The sequence below is a fragment of the Phascolarctos cinereus genome, unplaced genomic scaffold (genome assembly GCF_003287225.1).
Source record: "Phascolarctos cinereus isolate Bilbo 61053 unplaced genomic scaffold, phaCin_HiC Scaffold_9;HRSCAF=440, whole genome shotgun sequence".
NCBI lineage: Eukaryota > Metazoa > Chordata > Mammalia > Diprotodontia > Phascolarctidae > Phascolarctos > Phascolarctos cinereus.
Genome location: NW_027556402.1, coordinates 232,896,006 through 232,921,594, shown reverse-complemented (window position 1 = coordinate 232,921,594; position 25,589 = coordinate 232,896,006). Strand labels below are relative to the sequence as shown.

At 39.3% G+C, this 25,589-nt stretch overlaps 1 protein-coding gene across 2 annotated transcripts in view; it reads left to right on the top strand.

Moving 5' to 3' along the window:
- Positions 1 to 25,589, top strand: part of PAMR1 (peptidase domain containing associated with muscle regeneration 1) — a 101,060-nt gene that overhangs the window by 62,169 nt on the left and 13,302 nt on the right. Inside the window, exons 7-8 of one of the 2 annotated variants that reach the window (XM_020963927.2) lie at positions 20,902 to 21,072; positions 24,229 to 24,441. In XM_020963927.2, the coding sequence (XP_020819586.1) occupies positions 20,902 to 21,072; positions 24,229 to 24,441 (384 nt within the window). The remainder of the gene's footprint in view (positions 1 to 20,901; positions 21,073 to 24,228; positions 24,442 to 25,589) is intronic. The other variant, XM_020963928.2, reaches the window with a different exon arrangement.

The window sequence follows — 25,589 nt, the reverse complement described above, 5'->3', positions numbered from 1 at the left end:
CTGTTGGCTTGCTTTGCTAATGTTAGTCAAGAGAAGGCTTCACATGTGGAATAAGATAACAGATCTAGAGATGGAATAGACCTCAAAGGTCTTGTATTCCAACCCTCTCATTTTACAGATGAGAAAACAGAAGTGGAAAGGAGTTGAGTGAGTTGTCCAAAGTCACATTGGCATAGTAAGCAGCAGCTGAATATGAAATCCCACAACCAGTGCTCATTCCATTGGGCCATTCTTTCAACAGATTCCTCATTTGTTTCCCTGCTTCCAGTCTCTCTGTTCTCCAATCAATTGTCCATGTAGTCACCACTTGGTATTCCTAAAACACAGAGCTAACCATGTTACTGCTTCTCTAGTTTCCCCTACCTCTCTAAAATTGTCGATATCTCCCCGTTGCCTGTAGGATTAACCACAAATTCTTGGGTCTGGCATTTACTTTTACTTTTGTTTCCCTAGTATCAAGCACAGTGCCTTGCACATAGTAAGTACTTAACAAAGGCTTACTGAATTAAATGTTGGAGTGAAGGTAGTTTCTGTGTCTCATCTCATGAGCCAAAATGCCTTTGGAGAAGTTGGTCCAAAAATTGTGAATATGCCATTTATTCATATTTGGAAGAACAGAACCCAGATGCTCCGACTACGGGTTAACCAGTTCAACCAAGTATGTGACACAAGACTAGTTATATAGTTTGCTGCCCTCGGATCACTTGAAAAGTCCCATTGCATAGGTTGTGGAAGAGAATTCAATTCTTTCCATTTCCATAACCAAAATGTTACAAAAGCAAGTACACAATATCTCAATAAGCAATTTTTGAATCAATGGATAGAAACAAAGACCTTGGTAAAGTCATTTAAGCTCTTTCTGTCTCAGTTATTTCAACTGTAAAATGGGGGTAATAATAGCACCTACCACCCAGGGTTGTTGTGAAGATCAAATGAGATAACACTTGTGAAGTGCCTGGCACATAGTAAGCACTTAATAAATGCTTGTTTCCTTCCTGCCTTCAACAAACATTTACTAAGTGCCTACCATGTGCAAAGCATATAGAGTGTATCATCTATTAAATAGATAGCTGTCTTCAAAGCCAAGAACTCCTGCCTCTGACTCATATTGGTTGTATGACTGTGGACAAGAAACTTAACTCCTGGGGTCTAGGAAACTCTCTAAGACTCTGTTGCATAGGAAGATGTTGACTTGTATTGGTAGAGAGAATTTCCTCCCCTTGGAGTTCCCAATACCAATGAAGTTACTGGTCTTGTCCATGTACTTCCCTGCACAACAATGTACTAGACACTGGGAGTAACAAAGGAAAACACAACTCTTACCCTCAGAGAAGTTGCATTCTATTAGGAAGATGCAGTATGTTGTGGTACAATGATAAGAGTACACCTTATGACCAAGGTGTCATGGAACTTGGGTTAGATTACTCCATTTATCTCTTATTGCTCATGGAACCTTTGATAAATCACTTCATTTATTTTGGTCCCAATTTATTCATCTGCAAAATTAGAGGACTGCAGTAACTGATCTCTAGTGTCCTTCAGCTATAATTTATGATTCTATGTATTCAAGGAAATAAATGCAAAGTAGATACAATTGATGCCAACAAATTGTCAGATGGAGCTTGACTTTGGGTTGAGTATTTAGGTGAGTTTTCCTTTTCTAGAAGATTCAGTGTTCTTCAGATCACTTCCAGAAAACTCAGGGAGGAAACATCAAAGGTAAAACCCCTAAACAATATGTGTATGATGGGGCTAAGAACAGTACTTATTTTGTGGGTAGTTGTGAAAAGCAAATGGAATGATGAGTGTAAAGTGATTTTCAAACCAGAAAGATCTATATAAGTATTAGCTATTTACTGGTTTGCAACAAGGTCATTTATTCAAGAGGTGAAAAAAAAAAGACAGATTGTTTCCAAAGAATCCCTGTCCATGGTCTTTTCCCATTTGGTTTGTGGAATCTTTTAATGCTTAGGAAAAACTTATTTGTCCAAAGTAAGGAAGGTGGGATCCCCTGTCATTAAAGATCTTAAAACAGAGATTGGACGACCACTCATCAAGTTTGTTACGGTAAGAATTTCTTTTATGGGATGGCCTTGCTGTTGGTTGAGATCCCTTTGAATTCTATAAATGCCATGATTCTGCAAATATCTATGACTGAATTTCCATTCAGTAGGGTAAGGAAATGGAGACACAGAAAGGCCAAGGAGACTCTGTGACTCAATGGCAAAACACAGAATTGAGCTGAGGGTTTTAGATTCCCTGTCCAATTCCCAGTCTACCAGATAGAATGCTTTAAGTCATGATTCACATATTTGCTCACCCAACTAAATACACCTGGTAAACTAAAAGCTGCTTTGTCCCATTAGCCCTTCCCTAAAATTGTGGCCTCTTTCCAGACTTAGGCAGTGGTAGTTATGATCAGTAGGACCTTAAACGACCTAGCTACTGTTCTTCTTTTTTTCACAATCATTTATTTCTCTTCTGATAAGTTGTTCTTATCATGATTCAAGGTAACAATGTTTGGAGAAAGTCCAACATTTTGGAAACTAGCATTCATTCTTGGTTACCTACAAAATGTGTCTTTTTAAAAGGATTCCTCTTGGTCTAATAAGTTTTCTTTTTTGAAGAATATAGTCTTTGAAGTCCATGGGAGAGAAAGTTGAGGATAGTCTAATAATTGTTTCAGTATTAGATGTTGGAAACACTGTGGGTACATCATTTTGGAATCCCAGAGTTGGGTACTGTCCCCAACTTCTCTTACTGCTAGTAGTTTTCTCATAGCAAAAATGCCATCTCCTATTTCTTTAGGGTGCTTTAAGTGCCAGCTAGAGTGGGGTCACACTGGAGCACAGAGTTGGGCCTTCTCAGCGCTCTCTCTTGCCAGCCTCTCTCCACTCAAGCAAACCTCCCTTTTCCCCCCTCTGCAATCACCAGCCACCCTGGCCCACCATGTAAGGGAATAGGGGGCCCTTTCTCCTCTGAAGTTTAGTTTCCTGTTTCCTTTGTATGGGACAAGAAAGCAAAAAATGGACTTCTCAAGTAAATGGTCGGAATCTTGTTTTGAAAGTTTGGGGTGAAAAGGATGCATTACTCTGCTCCAATTTCCATGTTTCCTTTGTTTGTCTGGCCCAGTTGATGGTCATGTTTTGCTCTGCATCCTAATGAAGGCTAATTCAACAGGACTAAATCTGGGGGCACAATGCTTCCACTTCAATCTCCGATGCTGCTTTTTTCAAATTCAAGGGACTTCCACCAATTAAAGCAAAATGGCGGTTCTGGACTCATTTGGTTCCCAGAACATCTAAAGGTTTCCCAGTAGACTCACCCAAAAGCAAGAAAGAAAAGAGTGTTCAGAACTCAGTGCAATTTATGCTTTTGCTTTTAAGTGGGAGCCAGTATTATGCATCAGCAGAGACTATTAAGAACTTTGGGATTTTCTCTGAAGCATTAGTGTTGAGGCAGTGGTGACGTACTAGGGCCCCTGGGAAGAGGGGGGCAATCTTTTCTAGAATCACAGGGAGATGAGTAATATGCCACAGAATACCTGGGATTGATGCAAACTGTCCTGAGTTCTCTCAGGTGAGTCATCTTTTTTCTTTAACAGCATCATTTATTGGTTTCACCATATCAGAGCTTCAAATGGACCATGGACAGATCCTTTTCCTTACCTCTGGTAATTTGGCAGCAAGAAAAAGAGTGAGTCTGTGGACAAGGGTTAGAACAACAACATAGGTTTCTACAAATTAGGTGATGTAAAATGACTTTCCCAGGGATTTAGGGGCTTAATGCAAGCCACCAGGGTTCAATTAGGAGACCTTCTATGTCCCTTCAGCCAATTGGCATCTCTGACCCCTGCTGGGCACTGAATAAGCCACCATTGAGTATCCCTTGATTAATAGAATGCTCTGCATACAGATAGAGAGAGGGACCCAGGAGGTATGGCTTAAAGGAAAAGTAGACATTGCCAGTGTAATTGTCGTCATGGAATTGGTGGACCAGGGAAAGTACGAATGCATCTGGCATGAAGATTAGGCAAACTTTTGAGGTCTTGGAAAGCCTGAAAAATGGGGCTATTAAAAGTGATAAATGAAAAGATCAGAGGAGAAAGTGGATCTGTGGATACACACAGGGCCGTCGTGATGCCAGGTCTGAGAAATACTGTGCCCCTGTGTTAATGAGTTGTTTTGCTTCTTTCACTGAGACTCAGAGCTCATTCATTTAATGTATGGAGTGTCTGTCAGCCCATTGTTGCTCATTTAACTTCTCAGGGCATCAGTGCTTTACAGATAATCTTTGGGGGAGGAGAAGCAAGACAGTAGAAAGACCCAGGACAGAACCGATTCTGTGACCAGGATGAGAGAGGTACACAGGAACCATTATACTGGGAGGTAGCTAAGAGCAGAACCTAACATATGACCAGAGTCTAGGTAGACTTTTCTCAGAAGACAGACTCATAGATTTTGGAACTGGAAGGAACCTTATATGCAATCTAGTCAAATACTGCTATTTTATAAATGAGGGAACAGAGGCCAAAAGCTGAGAAATGGTTAGCCATGCTCACACAAGTAATAAAATGGCAGAGCCAGGATATCTGAAGAAGGTACAATCCCATTCAGATTTAGATTTAGACTTGAGAAGTGAACAGTTAGCTTAAGAAAATGGTATCTGAGAATTCGATTTAGGTTTCTGGACCATGGCTTAAAAGACAGGAATTACAAGATTTTGCCTGGGGACGAACTGCTTCTAATAAAAGATGGCATGATAAGTAAAAAAATATATCATTTAGTCCAGTAGAACATCATCTTTGTGCATTCCACAGTGCTTACTTCTGTGATCCCTGACATCATGAAGCTTACGGTTTGCTAGTGGATAAAATATATGCATGTAAGTGACTATAAAATAAAGTTGAAAATGAAAGCACAGCATAGGAAGTGTATTATATAGTGCTATTGCTAGTGATGAGGAGAAATTCTTTCTAATGAGGGAAACAGGATAAGGTTTGATAGTGTAAATGGCATTTGAGCTGAGGCTTGAATGATGGGTAGGAATTACAGGATCATAGAACTCAAGAATTGGAAGGAAGTTTAGTCCAACCCATAAGCAAAAGAATCCCCACTACATTATATCAATGAAGTAGTTGTCCAGCCTCTGCTCAAAGACCTCCAGAGAGGGGGAACTTATCACCCATTCCACTTTGGATAGCTCTAATGATTAGGAGGGCAGCTAGATGTTGCCATAGTGTATAGAGGTCCTGGTCTAGAGTCAGGAGGACTCAATTTTCTGAATGCAAATCAAATACATACTAGTTGTGTGGCCCCGGGCAAATCAGTTACCCTATTTGACTCAGTTTCCTCATCTGGAAAATGAGCTGGAGAAGAAAATGGCAAACCACTCCAGTATCTTTGCCAAGAAAACTCCAAATGAGGTCACAAAGAGTTGGATATGACTGAGATGAAAATTATTAGGACGTCCTTCCTGATATCAAGCCTAAATCTGCCTTTTTGTGACTTCCAGCCATTGCTCCTGCTTCTGGTCTCTGGGGCTAAAGAGAACAAGTGTGCTCCTTCTCCTTCTCCTCTTCCTCCTCCTCCTCCTCCTCCTCTTCCTCCTTATGACAGACCCTCAAATGCACAGAAATAGTCGTATTGATAGAACGAGAATTCAAGGGAGGCATAGATCTGGCTCCAGCCCATCCTTTCCAGATTGATGTCACACTTCTCCTCTTCACAGAAGCTCCATTCCCTCCAGACTTGCTGTTTCCCTTAAATGACATCCTGCTTCCCGCTTTGGTGACTTTGCCTTGGCTGTTCCTCCTGCAGTGCCCTCCTTCCTGCTCCCTCCCTCCCCAGAGTCCCCAGTAGCCTTCAAGCTCACTTCAATGCTATTGACTGCCTGAAGTCTTTTTCAACAATCTTAATTCTCAGTGCTCCCTACATTGCTACAACTCAAAGTTACTTTGTATATATGTTGTATTCATCCCCTCTCCTCACCAATGCAACAGAGGCTTGTGGAGGCTAATGGAGGCTAATTTTTGTTTTTGTAGCCTCAGCTCCTAGTGCAGTGCCTTGTTATACAGTAGGTGCTTAATAGACGCTAGCTAAATTGTTGAGTCGCACAAAGGCACGGTAGTGGGTAAGCAGGGGATGTGTTTGTGGGGCTATAATAAATCCAGTTTGGCCAAGCAGAGGACACATGGGTTCCAGAAAAAGCTACTTCCAAATATCAAGGTAATATGTATGATAGTTATATTCCTTGGATCATAGGTAGAGAATTGAAAGAGACCTCTAAGATCATCTTTCCTGACACTCTCATTTTCCACTTGAGGGAATTAAGACAAAGGGAGACAAAATTGGTAAGTGTTGGAGACAAGATTCACACTCAAGTCCAGCACTTGGGTTAAGTGCACAAAGGGAGACACTTTACCAGACAGTGCACTGTGGAATGAAGATAATTTTTGCCCAATAACAAGATGAAAAGGGATAGCCTTATGAACAATTTGCCTGTGTATAAAGTTGTATCCTGTGTATTTTTCCAAGGTGAAAAAGCACTTGTGGTCCATCAGTAATAAAGGAGTCAAACTGGCCCTCAGGTTACTAAGGGCTTCTTTCTGCCTGGTGCTTACATAAGCTTCCTGTGCTTGCCTTTGGAGATGAGATCAGCAAGACAGGACTTATTGGCAGGAGGCAGATATGAGGTTGTTGCTTGTGGTAGGAGGAGGCAGACATCCCATCTCAACTCCTGATGGATGGCCTTGAGCCCCCTTAGCTCAGGATGACCTCATCCCTCCCTATTGGGAAAGAGGGAAGCACAAAAGTGATAAAAGAGAGAGAGACAGAGAGAGAGACAGAGAGACAGAGAGAGAGGGAGAGAGAGAGAGAGAGAGAGAGAGAAGAGAGAGAGAGAGAGAGAGAGAGAGAGAGAGAGAGAGAGAGAGAGAATGAGAAGGGGAGCAGCTGAGAAGGACTAATATACCTCCCTGACTCACCCTCCCTGCCAGGCTGCCTGTTCTGACTTCTCACTGCATTTGTGGGTGGAGACTTCCTTTCTTGGTTCTCTGGTCCATATTGAGTTATTAAGGGTCATTTAACATTATTTTTCCTTCGTGTTGGTGACTCCATCAAAGAAAACAAGTCCCTTCTCTTTTCTAGCTAAGGATATAAGCATAGTCTACAAGAAGCTTTCCTGTGATTTATCCCCTCGAGCCTTTGGAACTTAGTTGATATACCCACACTTAACTGCAGGTCAATAGTATTTATCACCATTGTCAACCCTGGCAACTGCGTGGTTCACATTTACACCTAGGCAACTAGCTGTCTAGTACAAATGTTTTGGATTGGAGTCAGAAGACCTGGATTAAAATCAAGACTCTGCTATTACATGCATAAATTGAGTAATGGAAAATGTGACCTCCTTGAGCTTCAGTAGCTTCAATGCTCAATCTATAAGCATTTATGAATTGCCTAATATGCATCAGGCATTGTGCTAGGTGTGGAGGATTCAAATACAATTAATGAAATAATCCCCCATAGCAAGGAGCTTACATTCTAATGAGGGAGAAACCAAGGAAATATATCTATATCTATAGAATAAAATATAAAGAGAATAAATACAAGTCATCAAATGCACAGTATTAAATTCATTTAAGTATTAGTTTAAGTGTTATCTACTATGTGTGAACTATGGAGCTGGGTGCTGAGTATGGAAAGACAGAACATTTTTTAAAATCTCTTATTGCAAGGAGCTTACATTTTACTGGTGTGAGAGGAAGGAGAAGAGGGTTCTGATATATACATAAATAAGTGCAATGAATGTACAAACCTAAGTAAAAGTAATTTTTGATTGGAAGAAGACATCATTCACTTAATGATTAGGGGTATCATGAAAAGCTTTCAGTAGAAGACCCTACCTGAATGGAGCCTTGAATACCAAGGCATACCATAAAGGTAGAGGTGTGGAGGAAGAACATTCTGGGTATGAGAAAGATAGCCTGTGGAAAGGTGCAGAGATGGGAGAGGCTTTATTCTTTTATGGGTCAGTTTCTGTAAATACTATAAGAATCAGAAGCTTTGAGAGATTAGGGTAAGTCTAGACATAATTTGCTGGGGGAATATTCTGCTTGGTAGTCAAGTTGCTATGGAGGTACCTGCGACCACTCAGCTACTCTCCAGTCACTTAGGGATTGAGGGTAAATGGGGATATGCTGGGTTGATTTCAGATTTCAGACAGGAGGCAAAATGGCAATGAATTTTCAGATTTTACTCAGCTTCCCAGTAGCCTAAGCACAGACAGTCCTGATTGTCTAATTAAGTAGGCCATCCGAATACCGGAAAAGTGGTCTCCAAAAGACACAGTGTTCCAGGGGCCAAGGACAATAGTGATTAAGATCAAGCAGCTAATTGTAAGCAACAGCCTCCAAATTGCTGCCGGATGAATAAATAACAGTGTGTGTGACTCGACCATCATTTCCCATGGATACTGTCTCATTCACAGAAGTAGAAGGCTGCAAAACACCCAGGGGAGGGAGGGGTGAATTCCATTGGTTGGAAAGGCATGAAAAGAGTTTGGTCTTCAGTGGGGATTACATTACTGGTCAGTCTCATTATCCTTGGTTGGTGAAGACCTTTGTGGGAAAAATTTCATTTCATTTGTCCAAGAGGCATGAAATACGAATGGAAGCCACACTAGAGAACTGTGGGTGAGGAGAAACAGACTGAGGGCGGTCCCCCCTTGCCTTTGGGGTGGTAATTGGTGGATTAGTGGTGACTAAAAAGAAGATAATAAGACTGTAGGATGTTCTGACTCACTTTCCCAATAGAAATAACGTCATGGTCCAGTATCCACCCACCATCAGCAGTCATGAAAAATAAGGAAACAGAGACAAACCAGCCTCTTGGCCTCAAGAATAAACACTTCTAGACTGGGTAATGAACAAAATGAATTCTAGCGATGTCACCTCTGCACCTGTAACCAATCCAACCCCATCTAACAAACATATTAATCACTTCTTATATGCAAGGAAATGAGGGTACAGAGAAAAGCAAAAACCAGTCAGCACGCTCAAGAAATTTGTAGTCTTCTGATAAATCACATTTCCCAAGAATCCTATGGAAGGCAATATGCCAAATACCAAGCTCCTAGGAGGAAGAATCTGCCCTCAGCCATGGTTTTTGACCAAGTTAATGGTTAGTAGTCCTATGTGCTTCATCAACAGGAAGCAATATGGTATAGTGGAAAGGACACTCCATTTAGAGTCAGAAGAACCGGGTTCAAATCCTGGCACTATCAATTATTATCTGGGTGACTTTGGGCAAGACAAATCTCTCTGGGTCTCAATTTCCTCACTTGCTAAAGGAAACTTTAAGGTCTCTTCCAGCTCTAAATTTTTTTATCCTAAGTATAATATTCCTTCTAGGATACTCCCCCAACTTGTGCTCATTCTCATAGGTTGAGGATATAGAGGGTGGTACCCTGCAAAAGGCTACTTTTAACACTAAAAGTTATGAGTGTTCCCTTCCTCTCCCCAAAGAACTTCCCATTAACAATTAGCCAATACATACAATTAGTTCAAAGCAAATGCTTTGACTAAAATTAAATATAACAGTAGCTATAGGAGGTGCACTTTCCTACAAATACAGTGTCCATAGAAAGAATGGGTACAGAGAACAGTGATAGTGAGTCATGTCCTTACATGAACACCAAGATTACAGAGGCATCGCTTCAGAGGTCATAAAACCTCAGATTTGAAAAGGAACTTGGTGGCCATTGAGTCTAAGCCACATCTAGAAAGAATCTTCTTCTGTAACACATTTACCTGACAATGGTCATCTAGCTTTTGCTTGAAGACCTTCAGCAAAAGGAAGTCCATTGCTACCTGAGTCAGGCTATTCCACTTTTGGACAGCTCTAATTGATAGTAGGATTTTCCTTATGCCAACCCTAAATGGATGTCTTATTCCTAGATAATCTGGACTAACTTCACGCCACCCAGGGAATACATGCAGGTTTGAGTTGAATCAAATTCCTGCCCCCATTTCCCTCCACCCCCAGCCTTCCTCTGCAAACCCAGCTGACTGGTGGTAGAAGCATCATATAAAATTACAACATGGGACAAGGTGACTAACCCTGACTTGGTGAAGAGGTTTTCTTTTATAAAACATAGGAATAAGATTAGTATAATCAATTGTTTCAGACAAGGTCTCTATCACAGCATTGGTTTTCATCATTCAATAATAACAAGAATTGAAATCAGAATCAATGAGTCATGAAGCCCACTTGACCTGCCCACTTTCTTTTATTATCATATAGAGGAAAGAACATTAGGGATTCGTGGAGAATTTGTGCTTTTAAAAAATGAGGGGAGAGAGACAAAGCCAGATAGAGATGTAATCAGATAGAGAAACAAAGGTAGAGAATAGTTCTTGGCCTCTAAATAGTTCTAAACAAAGAAAAAGAATAGTTCTTGGCCTCTCTCTTTTGTTCTTTCCACTTTTTCCTGAATAACCAAGCAGAATATAGAAAGTGAGTAAATAATGATGCCTGCACAATTTCCTTATAGTAATATTGCAATATCATTAGTGGCTTTTATCCTTTTTAGATAATATGCTTTTAAAAAAAGTTTTAAAAAGTGAAAAAGTTAAAAAAAAAAGACTGGGAGAAATAATGTGAAGAAGAGACTTCTCAGTCACTCAGTCAGCCAATAAACATTTATTGAGTTCCTACTATGTGTCAGGCACTGAGCTAAAGTTTGGGGATACAAAGAAATATAAAAAAAATCTTTGCTCTCAGGAAGCTCTCAGAATAATTAGGGAGACAACATGTGAGCAATTATGTACAAACAAGACATAAACAGGACAAAATGGAAATAATTAAAAGAGGGAGGGCTCTAGAATCAAGGGGGATCCAGAAGAGCTTCCTGAAGAAAGTGGGATTTTAACTGGGACTTGAAGGAATTCAGGGAAACCAGGAGATGCAGATAAAGAGGGAGAGAATTCTAGGCATGGTGGACAGCCATAGAAAGTGTTCAGAGTTGGGAGATAGAACATAGCATTCAAGAAACATCAAAGAGACCAGTGTCACGGGGATGTATCATATGTAAGAGGACTGGAAAGGGTGTGTGTCTGTGTGTGTCTGTGTGTAATCTAAGTTATGAAGGGCTTTGAAAGCCAAACAGAGGATCTCATATTTGACTTGGAGGTGATAGGGAGCCTCAAGAATGTATTGAGTTGGGGGATGACATGGTCAAAACTTCACTTTAGGAAGATCATTTTGGCCACTGAGTAGAAGATAGATTAAAAGGGGGGAGAGACTATGGCAGGAAGACTAACCAGCAGACTATTGAAATAATCTAGGAGTGAAGTGATGAAGGCAGTGTCAAAGGAGAGAAAGGTGAGAGATGTTACAAAGGTGAAACTGACAAGCCTGGTCAACAGATTGGATATTGGGGAGGAGAGAAAGTGTGAAGTTGAGTATGACTTCTAGAATGTGAGCCTGGGTGACTAGGAGGATGATGGTACCCTTGACATTAATAAGGAAGTTGGGAGTCAGAGAGGATTTAGGAGGAAAGCTAATGAGTTCAGTTTTGAATGTGTTGACTTTAAGATTTCTACCAGACATCCAATTCAAGATGTCTGAAAGGCAGTTGGAGAGGAAAGGCTGGAGATCAGTAAAGGGGTTAGGATTTGAGAATCATCAACACTGAGATAATAATTGAATCCTTAAAATCTGATGAGAGGATCAAATGAAATAGTATAGATTGCCTGTGTCACCTTCGACAGCATACTTAACCTTTCAGTGCCTCAGACAACTTTTGAAGACTAAATAAGTTATAGAGAAAGCAATCTGTATTCATAAAGGGAGTTTCCTCATCTGGAAGTCCCCTAATGAAATTAAAGTACAGGTCCAGCCCCTAGCCTCTATCTCTATTCTAACTTATTAGAATAAACATTAAATACAAGTTCCCCAGATGTCTAGATTTCACTAGAAAACAGTTGTTCTAAGGAGATGGGAATGCCTCTGGTCAATCCTTAATTATTTGAGGTGCAAAACATATCAGCTGATGAAATGGTTACATGATAATTGTCCTGCCCTGGTAACTTTTAATCAGGTCTTCCTTATGATCTATTATGGTTACCAACAAGATTGATTACTCCTAACAAGGATTCCTTAATTGGAAAAGTCTGGTGTAGAAGATATGGGAACTATTTCCAACCTCTCCATGATTTAGTAAAATTTTAGAGAGTCATTTGTGATACAGAGAGATTAAGTTCTACATCCAAGGTTGCAAAGCTGGCAAGTGTGACAGCTAGGGACATAATGGATAGAGTCTTGGAGTCAGGAAGACCTGTGTTCCAATCTGCACAACTCTAGGCAAGTCACTTAACTTTTCTCAGCCTTGGTTATCTCACATGTAAAATGGGGAGAATAAGAGCACCTACCTCAGAGAGGGTTGTTGTGAGAATCAACCAATATACATACATATATGTGTGTATATATGTATATACACACACATATACATACATACATACATATACACATATGTATATACACATAGGTGTATATATACATATACCTATATATGCACACACATATATACACACATATAATACACATACACATAATAGACATATATATGCATATATATTACATATTTGTGTGTATTGCCTTGCAAACCTTAAAGTTATATATAATATATATATACATATATATACATATATATGTATATATATATATATATATATCATTTAATCCGTCAAAAGCACTTATCAAGTGTCTACTAAATGCCAAGCACTGTGCTATTATTGTTGAAGTGCAGAGAGCTAGACTGATCCCATGTCTTCCTGATTCCATGGTCACCAGTCCATCCACTAAGCCTTAATACCGCTTAGGCTACAATAACTGAGATGAACATAGAGGCAGAGGGAGGTGAGATACTGGAAGAGAGCAGGGGTCCCAAAGATGACCTTTGTCCATTTCACAGTTTTCCTCAGGCAGACACTTTATTGATTGTTCAGTTGACATTTGCATAAGATGGGATAGGTTCTTAGGATTACTGAAGTAAACCGGAAGAGGCCATTGAGTGAAACCCTGTGCAGATGAGCATACTGAGGCCCAGAGGAGTTCCATGACTTGCCTGAGGTCTTATAGCTAATAAATGACTGAAGCAGAATCCGAACCTGGGTATTCCTAACTCTAAGCCCAATACTATCTCCATCACTCCGTAGTTCAAAAGACCATTGGATTTGGCATTAGAATGCTTGGATTTAAATACCATCTTTAGCTAATTACTTAATAGTCGTATGATCTTCAATGAGTCCCATCTCTTGGGCCTCAGTTTCCTCATCTGTAAAATGAGGGGCTTAGAACTCTAAGGTTTCTTATGGCTTTAAATTGAGTAACCTATGATTGTTGTGGGGCTAGAATTGGATTACTATGCTTGTTTCTGGGTTTCATCTTGGTCAACTGAGGAAAGCTACATATGTAACATGATCAATAGCTCTGTTTTTCCACCAGCAACATATCCCTATATTAATGTGAGTCAGAAGGCTGGTGATATGATCACAAGACAATGATCTGGGAATCCCCCAAGTTTTAATTTATACTTTTCTATCAGCATGTGCTTTTTTCTAAAACAAATCACCAACCACCTCTGCCTTGTCTTTTCCACTGGTAAAACTTGTTGGTCACAACCCTGACAGCGATGCTTTGAGAACTGAGAAATTTAAGTTTATTCCAAATTGTGAATAAGGAACATCATTCCATTAGACCCACAGGGTCACAATCATGGGTGTGTCTGTGTTACAGTTTCTTTATGAGCCTTGTGCATGTTTTGCTAGTGTTAGCATTTTTTTTGTTATGTGGTCTAGAGCAATCACATCACAGTTCTGAGTAACATCACCCCATCTGTAAAATGAGTAGTTATGGTGACCTACTTCATAGTGTTTCTTCAATGCACATAAAAATTCATGTATAGTTCTTGGATCTTATCAGTGTGGATATTTCCTCAAACGATGCCAATTGAAATCTGTCCAAGCCCTCTTGGTCCTACAAAACTCTTGTCTGTATCTTGTAAATCCTTTAGGAGTTGCCCATACAATGTGCTGGAGGTCTTTCTTCTAGAACTTTTGACATTTCATGACTGTCAAGGCATATCCCTCTCTCTCCCAACATGTCCAGTGGCATGTTTTCTTTTCTGATTCCATCCTTTATTTTACTTCTATCGTGCAAGTCTTTATTGGTAATGATTTGTTGCAACTGACTCATGTCACCATATGCCTCTCTGTTACCCTTTGGATCATCCTGGACTTAAATTATTTGGAGACCATTGTCTCTATAATTTGCAGCTACCACCAGAAAAATATGGTTGTTAAAAAGATAGGCTTTTGTTCCAAGGAGGAGTTCGGGGAGTGGGGTTCTTAAAATCAATGCCCAATTTCTCAAAGACCATTTGACATGCCGTCCTCCTTCAGTTCAATTCTCATTACTCATTACTCATAGATAATATCTGCCCAAGACAAATACAACAATGGACTGGCTCTATGGAGTGTGCATCCAACAATATATTACAGTCTCCACAATAGGTAGGCTTTATCCACTTGGTGTTCCTTATGTAGATAGTCAGGCCTGAACTATTTAGAAAAATTTTAGATCTCATTTAGAAGATTAAAATATTCAAGGATTCAATGCAGTCAGCAGTAATTCTTAAATAAGAGCATTCAGAGGACCTCATTATTGTCAAAGGATCTTTCTTCCATCTACACTCTGTGTTGGACATCCTCTCTCATAATAGCAAATGCCTATGGCAAGCAAATGGCTCCTTGTTTTATGCCTTACTTGATTAAAGAAGGAATATGGAATAATGGGCAAAGAATCAGCCTTGAGGCCAGGAAGACCTGGATTCAAATCCAACCTCTGAAACATTTTGACTGTGTGATTCCTGGAAAGTCACTTTACTTCTCAATACCCTAGGCAACTCTCTCATACTACAAGTTTTTCTAGATCTACACATCCCTACTGATACAATTATTATTATCAATAATGATAATAGATAACATTTGTATAATGCTTTAAGGTTTGTAAGGTATATAATGCTTTACAAATATCTCATTTGATCCTCACAATAACCTTGGAAATATTATTATTACCCTTTTACAGATGAGGAAACTGAGGCAAAGAGAGCTTTGCCTGGAGTCACATAGCTAGTAAGAGTCTAAGGCTAGATTTGAACTCAGGTCTTCCTGACTCCAGGTCCAGTGCTTTATCCACTGTGCCACCCTGCCAATGGTCAGTAGTTATTAATATTCTCCTATTTACTTGTTGAAGAGTGACAAGTTAGTCTGAGATTTTTTTTTTCTCCCAAGACTTTGACATTCTGCCATATTTCAGATTACTTGAGAATTGGCCCCTAATATATTACTTTTGTCTTGAATACTATCTGCCATATTTATTTGAAATATCAGCAATGTAATAAATAAGAAATCTTGCCAGAATGCTTCTTTCAAAAAAGAAATAGAATGAAGTTGCATTCAAAGTCTGGTGAGTTTCCATTCTCAGGCTTCTTTCCAAAAGCAATAGGGAAATGGAACATATTGCTTAAAAATTCAGGAACGTGCTGCTCACTTAGGCCAGAGATTCATATGTTTAAGATTTTACTTTGTCATTACATAAGAACATACCATATAAAAATTTTGAAATGGGGTAAAAAGCTCCCATGAGATTTTGATGAAAAGGGAGCATGAAGAGTGTCTGAAAGAGAGATAAACAGGTGTTTTTTAAAAAATCAGAATAATTCAAGAGGAAGACTTTTCTGAATTCCAAAGCTGTGGTGAAATTCAGACAGGCATATGAGTCTAACAGACAGAGAAGACTCAGCCATAAGATACCTGAATGACAAGGTGCTTTATATATGATTTTTTTCAAAGACATTGCGATATGAATTGATACTCCAGAAGGTCCAGGAAACAGATGAGAGGAAATAAAGGAATGTGCTCAATGGCTGTCCAAAATAGACACACAAATTAGAAGTTTTCATCATTTTAGATCAAGAGAAATGAATTAGCAGATTCTGTGGTTGGCAACCCAGAAGTCTGGATCAATGTGTTCTGCATGGACCTCAGGGACCAAGAAACATCCATTGTGTAGGGATTACCCTGAGATTAGGCTTTGGAGAGGAATACTTAGACCAACCCAGGGTAAGCTTGGTTATGGATTTTAATATTCAGAGTTAGGTCTTTGAGAAGTGTGGAGTTTCTGGAGGGACTTGATGGAAAAGTCATTGAATACTTTATAATTAAAAGAATGAAATTCTGCTCTCTGTATTTCTGGGGAAGGGAGGGGAGCAAAGAGACATTTGGAAATGAAGGTGATAGAAAAAGAGGTAACAGCAATAGGGTTTTTTTTTAAAGTTAAAAATAAAACAAAATAAAAGATTGAAGGTAGACCTGAGTTCACAGGAAAGTAGATAACTGTACACTGACTGGTGGAGAAGGGAGTGAGAAGGGAGTAGTGGTAACCAGGCAGAGACATTTGCTAGTAGACTTAAAGATTCCATGGAAGACTCTCCGTTCACATTCTCATCAATGAATTAAACAGTGTATGAGAAGAAAAATTCCTGGTGAGACTTTTTACTCAATAGCTTGGATTGCTGTTTGTCTACTATGCAGATCTTATTATCACGGTAGCAAACTAGGTTTATAATTCAAAATATCTATATGTTTAACTGAAATTTACCAGGTTTTTATTCACATATTCAACATCAAATATACATTGAAAACTCAGCTGGAGAACTCCCCAAGTGATGACTTTATAGATGTGAAAGTTTTTAGTTTGGGTTTGGTAATGAAGTATTATGAAAAAAGAACTGTATATGAATGAATCCATCAATAAGCATTTATAAAAGACCTACTGTGTGCCCACAGGAAGACCTCAGTTCAAATATTAGCTTTTCCTAATTTTTTTTTGGCAAGGCAATTGTGGTTAAGTGACTTGCCCAGGGTTACACAGGTAGTAACTGTCAAATATCTGGTCTGAGATAAGATTTGAACTCAGGTCCTCTTGACTCCTGGGCTGGTGCCCTATCTACTGTGCCACCTAGCTGCCCCAGATTTTCTTAATTTTAAGTCACTTAGATAAATAAGCATTTGGCTTCAGTTACCAATAAGTGGCTTAGGCTAAATTATTTCAAAGTTTTTTTTTTACTTTAACAACTATGCTAACCCAGAATTACAAAATCTGAGTTAAAAGGAACCTCTAATGGAGAATCAACTACTTCATGAAGGAATTCATTGTACTGCCAGCCAACCGTTAGAAGTTCAGGAACTTTTCTATCAAATTGAGTTCAACCATGACTCTTCAGCTTCCTCCTATTGTTCTTTATTCTTCTCTTTGGGATCAATATGAAGAAATCCAATTAATCTTCCATGCCAGTTCTTTAGGTATCTGAAGATAGAAAATTGTCTCCTCTCCCTTCATATCTTTTCTTCTCCAACCTAAACATCCCCATTTCCATTAACTGGTTCTTGAGTGGCTTCATGTCTGGTCACCTCTTTATCATGGTCACTCTCCTCTGGATGTGTTTTAGCTCCCCAAAATAAGGCACTTAGAACTGAACATAATACTTCAGATGTAATATGACCAGGGCAGAGTACATTAGGACTGTCACCTCCTGCATTATGGATACCACACCTTCCATAATGTACTCTAGAATTACATTTGTTTTCTTGGCTGCTTGGTTAATTCATTGGGATTACAATTGACTAAAATCTCCAGACCTTTTTCACACAATGTGTTGCCCCATACTTGTAAAGCAATTTTTAAAAACCCAAATGTTGGATTTTAAATATATACATATGTGTGTGTATGTGTGTGTGTGCATGTGTGTGTGTATACATACATACATATATGTGTGTGTGTGTGTGTGTGTGTGTGTATATATATATATATATATATATATATATGTATGTATGTATAGTATATATGTATGTATGTATTTAAAGCTGGATTTGGCCTGTAATTCTGTGTAACTGTCAAGACCTTGTTCAATCTTTACTTGTCCTCAAATGTCTTAACTATTCATCCTACCTTCGTGTTATCTTCAAGTGTGATTAGCATGGCATCTATGCCTTTATCCAAGTTACTAATAAAAAATGTTAAGTAGCACCAAGGACAGATCCCTGAGGCATTTCAATACAGACCTCTGCCAGAGCTAAGATTAATTCATTCATGACCAATTTTTTGGTACAGTCATTTAGCTAGTTTTGTAATCACCTAGGAAAGAGATGATCCTTTCTTAGAATTTTGCCTGAATCAAAGTCAAGCTCACTGTTCTATAATTTGCAGACTGCACCCTTTACCTATTTTTTTGAAAATGAGGACTTTGCCCTTTCTCCATTCTTGTGTCACTGTCTTTGAGAGATCACCAGTGGTGGTTCAGCAATTACATCTGCTGATTCTTTCAGTACCCTAAGATGCAGTATACCACTGCCTGATAAGTTTTTGAGAACACTTTATTCTATCTTCCTATTTCTTTGATTATTTTGATTTCCAACTGCCTGTGAAGCTGTTTTGTCCTGTCCTCCCTAGTCTGAAAGTCAATGCTCTTAACAAAGAAAACAAGTAAAATGCAAGTTGGGTAGCACTGGATCCGTGCATCACCTGCTGTTCTCCTTCTTATCATTTACTTCTTTTGACCAGTTGGTTTATATTCTATCCCATGACAATGTTGTTTTTGTTTCTTCCTCTATTGATCTTTACTAAAATTCTCTCAACTTTGCTTTTTTTAAAAAATTCATTCAAACAGCCTGTATTTAGCATCTTTTATATACTTGTCACTGTCCTAGACATTTGGGATACAAACAAACAAAAAGAAAACAGTCCTTTCCCTCAAGAATCACAAATTCTATTGCTATAAAACATGTACAGAAAATAGTTAACCACAAATTAGTACCAAAATAAATTCAAAGTAATTACCAAGGGGAGGGTATTAGCAAATGATGGGATCAGGATTGATGCTTAGGAGGACAGATGTGGGGAGACTTATACAGGGATTCAGTGAGGTAGCAGTGAGAATGATGTACATTCCAGGCATGGGGAAGAGCCTGGGCAAAGAAAGATATGGAGAAAAAAAGGGAATGTCTAATATAGGGAGTGACTAGTAAGGCTAGTTTGGGTCAAAATGTAGAGTATATGAAGAAGAGGAATGTGCAATAGGTCTAGCTAGGTAGACTGGAGCCAACCTGTGAAGGGCTTTAAAAAACAAATAGAAAAGTTTGAGTTTTATCCTATAGGCATGAACCATTGGGGTTTCTTGAGCAGGGGAGTTATACAACCAAAGTCTTGCTTTAAGGATATCGAGCTAGTAGCTATATGGAGGATGGATTGATTAGAGTTTGAGTAGGGGGTCCTCAGTGAATCAATTTTCTCAATAATACATATATATGAATATATGCATATATAGTACAGGTTTTCTCCCTAGTTAGTATGCAAGCTCCTTGAGGGCAGGAATTCTTTCATTTCCATCATTGTATTCCTGGCACTTAGCATAGTGTCTGTTACATAGTAGATGCTTAATAAGTGTCTGATTAATTGTTTACTATATATCAGGTAAGAGGTAATGTGATATGGTGGATAGAGAGTCAACCATGGAGTCAGAAAGACTCAGATTTAAATCCCATTTCTTCCTGGTTGTGTGACCCTGGGCAAGTCACTTACCCTCTTAGTGCTCCTGGTAAATCTCAGAGACTATAGGTTGTGGAGAAGGTGCCAATCTACATTAGTAGAGGGAGTTTCCTACCCAGAAGTTCCCTGTACCAATGAAATCATAGGCCTACCTCCTATTTCTATATATCAGGCACTGTGCTAGGGACCGGGAATACACGGACAAAAAATAAATAGCTCTGGGACTGTATATCTTAACCTTCTGTTCTCAGTTGTCATAGATCAATTAATTCAGTATTACCTTAATTCTATAAAAACCTTTGACTTATGCATATTTTCAAGTTCCCATTCCCTTGCTTGGAATGGTTGGTCAGGTTTCACTTGTTAAAATCTCTAAAGAAACAGGGTTACTGTGCTCTTAATATCTTCTTTAATGTTATTACTATCTTATGTCTACAGTTTGAGAAAACACTTTCTCACATATCAGCTCATTTGAGGCTTGCAACAACCCTGTGAGGTAATCTGGACAGTTATTATTATCCCTATTTTACAAATGAGCAAACTGAGGTTTGTCAAGGCTTAGTGATTCATCTACATTTCAAAGTCAGTGAGCAGCAGGGCCCCAGGTTCTCTGACTCCAGGTCCAGCCCACTTTCCATCACACCTGCAGATGCTGAGATGCTTCCTTCTTTCAAAAGGGTATTTTGCCTTTCAAATGGTACCAGTGGGTGAGATTAAGAAATCCAATCAAAGTCTACTGCATGACTGACCTTTGTGCAACTTTTAGTCCTGCTGAGGCTAAACTTGGCCTTGTGGCTCATGAGAGGCTGTTTCGGGGTAGTATAGCAGACTGGAATAATTAACCACTCTCCCAGGTGACAAATATAAGTGCCTATGATTGGCTTCAGTGGAAACTGTATGGGTGAAATGAAACTTTAACATCCAAAGGTGATAAGAGAAAGTCTATAAAAATCACAGTGTTCGTTGGTGGGTCGGAGATGGGTCTGCCTTCTGAAATATAAATGCAATAAGAGTTTTAGCCTCCAATTATGCCAGCAGGTAAAATGAAGTATGCTCTTCCCTCCAATGCCAAGATTACATGTACCTGTCATAAAGTTCTGGTTTTCCTCCTAGGGGCATTTTAAATGATTTTCTTTCTCCTTTTTGAATGCTTTAACATATGTGGTCTGGACTCCTCTGAAAGTCGTGTTTTTGTAACAAAGTGGATTTTTTCAAATATCTGAATGCTCAGTGGTGATGTGTAGGACTCCAAGTGTTCCTGCCCATGGGCTGGTGGAAGGAAGTGATCTTAGATATGGGGCCCAGGTTCACTTCAGGTGCCTCCCAGGGTACAGCTTAAAAGGCAGTCGGGTCGCCTTTTGTCAGCTTGATGGGAGCTGGACCAGACACGACCCAGCCTGTGGTAAGGGTGCCATTTGCTTGTTTTTCTCCCAGGTTGACCAATGTGCTTTAATAATGAAGGTTCTCTCACAAGTTCTTGAAGGTTCTTTGTTGGGAAATGTCAATGCCCTACCATTTTAGCCTGTCTAGGAATTGACTCAGCTCTCTTCTGACTCCCCTAGATTTTACTCAATTGATCAAGCAAGCAATCACTTTTTAATCCCCCCCTGCATTATAGAATTTGTGTTGGACTCTGGAGATACAAAGATGAAAATGAAGTCTCTGCCCTCAAGGAGCTTGCATTCTATCTGTTCCAAATATCATGATAACCTCTCTCATTTCATCCTGATGACAGCTTAGAACTTGTGTGTACGTGTATATGTGTGTATGTGTGTGTGTGTGTATGTGTGTGTGTGTGTGTGTGTGTGTGTGTGAGAGAGAGAGAGAGAGAGAGAGAGAGAGAGAGAGAGAGAGAGGGAGAGAGAGAGAGAGTAAAAGAGAATGAAAGAGAGAGAAAGAGAGAGAATTTATTAAGCACTTATTATGAGGGAAGATTTGAATCTAAATAACATTCCTAAGCCCCAGGAGTAGTCATTTCTATAATGAAGGTGGCTGCCCTATGGGAAATCTTTCATCAAAGTAGATTGGACTACCTTTCTCTAACTTAGTAAATAAACCTTAGAGAATTGCCTGAGTTTCAGACAAGTGAAATGACTTGGTTATGGCCATACAGTTTGTATCAGAGGAAGGGTTTGGACTAAGGTCTGACTGACGTTGTCCAGTACTCCATTCACAAAGGCCAGAAAGGGGGACTATGATGAAAGAAATAGAGACTAGGCTATAGCTCTCCCATATCAGTTGAAGGGGCACTTTTCACTCTCTACTTTCTAAGTCGATTAAAAATCTAGTGGATATAAGGTCCTGTGAGGGGCTTCCTGGTCAGAGTTCTGTTCACAGGAAATCATCAGACTCATAACATTTACTGCAGAGAAGAGGCAACCAGCTACTAGGTTCAATGAAAGCAAGCTGAGGGAAAGCCTTGAAACTTGTGTGTTGGAAAATTTCAATTCTCCCAGAATATGGCCTATCTGCAAATTGACCAGGTTCTCCTTTGCTTCCCATAGGTTCTAATCAATCAATCTGCATGTAATTATTAAGTGCCTACTGTGTACCAGACCAAGTGCTAGTCTCTGGGGAATGTAGCTTAAGAGGCTTCTTATAGTCAGTTAGCATCTTAGTTGTTGTTTTGCCAACAGCAATTTGCCTTTCCTGTATTTTTATTAGGTCTGGTGATTCCCACCATTTTATGGCAATGGTTTTAAAATCATTCTGTGTGCCTCCAGAAGGCAAAGGAATGGTGATATCCTAGAGTGACTTGGGTGTGCAAACCCTAGTTTGGTAGTTCTCACTGATAGTTCATGGCTCCAGGTGTTTGGGTCTAGTGGGATCCCTTTTATCTCATGTCAAGGTTCAAGGAGCATCCAGATGAACTTCCTAGAATCCAATGGGTATGCCCATGGTAGAAACTCCGTTTCACTAAATATTTTCCCTACAACTTAGGCAAGCAACAAAGTTTATGCAATAGAAGTGACAGTATACCAAATAGCTTGTGTTTAATTTGTTTCTGTTGTTATTTAAACTTAAAGATTTGAAATTATTTTCATCCTCAGTAAACAAGTATTGAGTTATGGGGAGGGAGGGAGTGAAAGCAGATTATGGAAATGGCTTTACAAGTGCTACATTGCATTGAATAGTGCCTGTTTTAAGGTATAAGCGAGCTTGTGCCCAAGAAGAGATTATTTAAAGGAAGTCACTGGTTGGACAAATCTCTAATGACCTTTAAACTGAAGGTCTAGAATGGACTCACTCTGAGACGTTGTACAAATCTCCTTCCAGTCTACAAGTTAGCTCAGAGGTATCAACAACAATGCAGGAACGAGCTTAAAATGTTATAGGGAAATATTTAACAAAATAAATAAAAGTAGAATAAAACATAGATAATATTACATCTTAAAACTAAGTCAAAATGCCATTCAAAGGTATCCTTATGTACGGATTAGTGGTCTCCTTTTCTATGAGGTTGATGCCACTACCTTAGATTACCCATCTTCAAAATAAAATGTTACCTCTCTCAAAGAAGTGTGAAAATGGATGTCTAGAAAGAATCTGGGATTGTTCTCAAGATTTCCTGTGATACCATTTACACTTTAAATTCCCATCCAACTTGAGTTAAAGGATAGAAAGATTTTCTTAGCAAGTGTTAGTGAAAAGATTTTAGACTGAAATAGAAATCTGCATTATAAAAAGGAAGTGTAGGGGTCTGTTGGCAGCCAGGTGAATAGAAAGATGGGGCTGGAGTCAGGAAGACCTGAGTTCAAATGTGACATCAGACACTTACTAGCTGTGTGACCCTGAGTAAGTCATTTAACCTCTGTCTGCCTTAATCCAGTGGAGAAGGAAATGGCAAACCATTCTAGTATCTTTGCCAAGAAAATCCCACGAGCAATATAGTCCATGGGGTCACGAAGAGTAGGACGCAACTGAACAACAGCACAAGAGGGTTTTGTTGATGTTATTATTGTTAAGTTCAGTGAACAAAGTTATTGGTTGGTTAGAGTGAGTAACATAGGAAGTGGCTAGCCACCTACTGGCTATATGCTTCAGTCAGAAAATGAGATTGATGGAAAACAAGGATGAAACTCACCAGCCTAATTTCATAGCCCAAGTTCAGGAGACAACAAAACCAACATTCAGAACAAGACAACCAAAATGTCACATCCACTAAACTATTCCTGCTGAATGTAAAATCTCAGAAATGTTCATATTTTTTCTGAATGTGCACAACTTAAATTTAAACATGCTCATGCTGAAACTTCCAAAGGAAGCTAAAAATTCCCATCACTGTAAGAAGAACAAGTGCTTTTGAGGCTAGACTTTGATGCCAGATTCAAAAATGACATTCTGGTTTTAAGGATACACCAAGAAAACACTTTTATTAGATGAATTTTCTGTTTAGGAGTTTTCTATCCATGGCGACTTTGAATCACTGGTGTTGATTAATTTTTGAATGACAGTCTTAAATTCAATATAAAACATTGCATGATTTGTTCCTAAAAATGAACGTTCCAAATTTTAATAATGTTTCATATCTCTCTCTTTCTTTTATTTCCATCATTAGTGCTGGAAGAAAAAAACTGTTCCGACCCAGGAGGCCCAGTCAATGGGTACAGGAGGACCTCAGAAGGCAGTGGGCTCATAAATGGGCGCTATGCCAAAATTGGCACCACCATGTCCTTCTTTTGCAACCATTCATATGTTCTAAGTGGCAATGAGCAAAGAACGTGCCAACCAAATGGAGAATGGTCAGGGAAACAGCCAATATGTATAAAAGGTAATTCACAAAGTCTTCTAAAGCTGGAAGAAGAGCATTGGCGTAGGTGGGTGTGGGAGTGGTCCTGGTTATTCTCTTCTCCCATCCCTAGATATGTGTGTTTTCTTGAATGTTTGTTTTTGTCCCTTGGCAAACACTCTTTCCCTTTTAAAGTTCTTGTGGGGGTCTTCTCATATCATTAGGCTTCCCTCCTCAGTTACTCCTAAGAGTAAGTCATCCCTGGAGATGCCTTCTGCTTTTCTAAGGACAAACAGAAGCATAAGTTGGTCCAGCTCCATGCTTCAAAAAGCATTCATTAAATGCTTCCTGTGGGTCTGCCGCTGTGTTGAGTCCTGGGGATACAGAGAAAGGCAAGTGATCAAAAACAGTTAAGGTTTGTAGCTGTCCATGGAAAATCCCAGAGGCTGTGGTTATTCATTAAAAAAAAAAAAAGAAGTGGAGAGTGGAAACACTGTTCCTCAGAGGTGAGGTGGGAGATATATGAGGAGGATAAAATCCTATCCCTTCCCTTAACATTTTTTCACATTTTTAAAACCAAAAGAAGAGACACAGCATGGTGCAATAAATAGAATGCTGAATTTGGAGTCAGGACAACCAGGATTTGAATGATTCTTTGGGGGGTTGGAGCTGCGATTCCACTGATATAGGGAACTCTCAGGTAAGGAAACTCTACCAATCCAGGTTGGCACCTTTTTTTCAATTTATAATCTTAGGGAGCTGCCCTGGACACTTAGAAATTAAGTGAGTTGCCGAAGATCACACAGCCAATATGTCAGAGGCAGGACTCACATAGGTGAGATATCTATACCAAGTAAGATACCTTATAAAGTTGCTGTGAGGATCAGAGGAGATCATGAATGTAAAGGGTTTTACCACCTTTAAATGCTTCACAAATGTCACCTGTTATTAAGATGAATACTTATTAAGTATTTAAGTGACAAAATATATTTATACAACACATTCCAGAGCTCAGTTATATATAAAGTCTTGTAGGAATTCCTAGAGGGAAGTCTGTGAAGGCTATGAGATAAATGATTGGTAGAATTTGGAGAAATGAAGAGAAGGGAAATGCATGAGCCAAATGATTGGTAGAATTTGGAGGAGAGTCTTCTAGATGGGAGCTATAGGTAGGCAGAAGGATGTGCAGC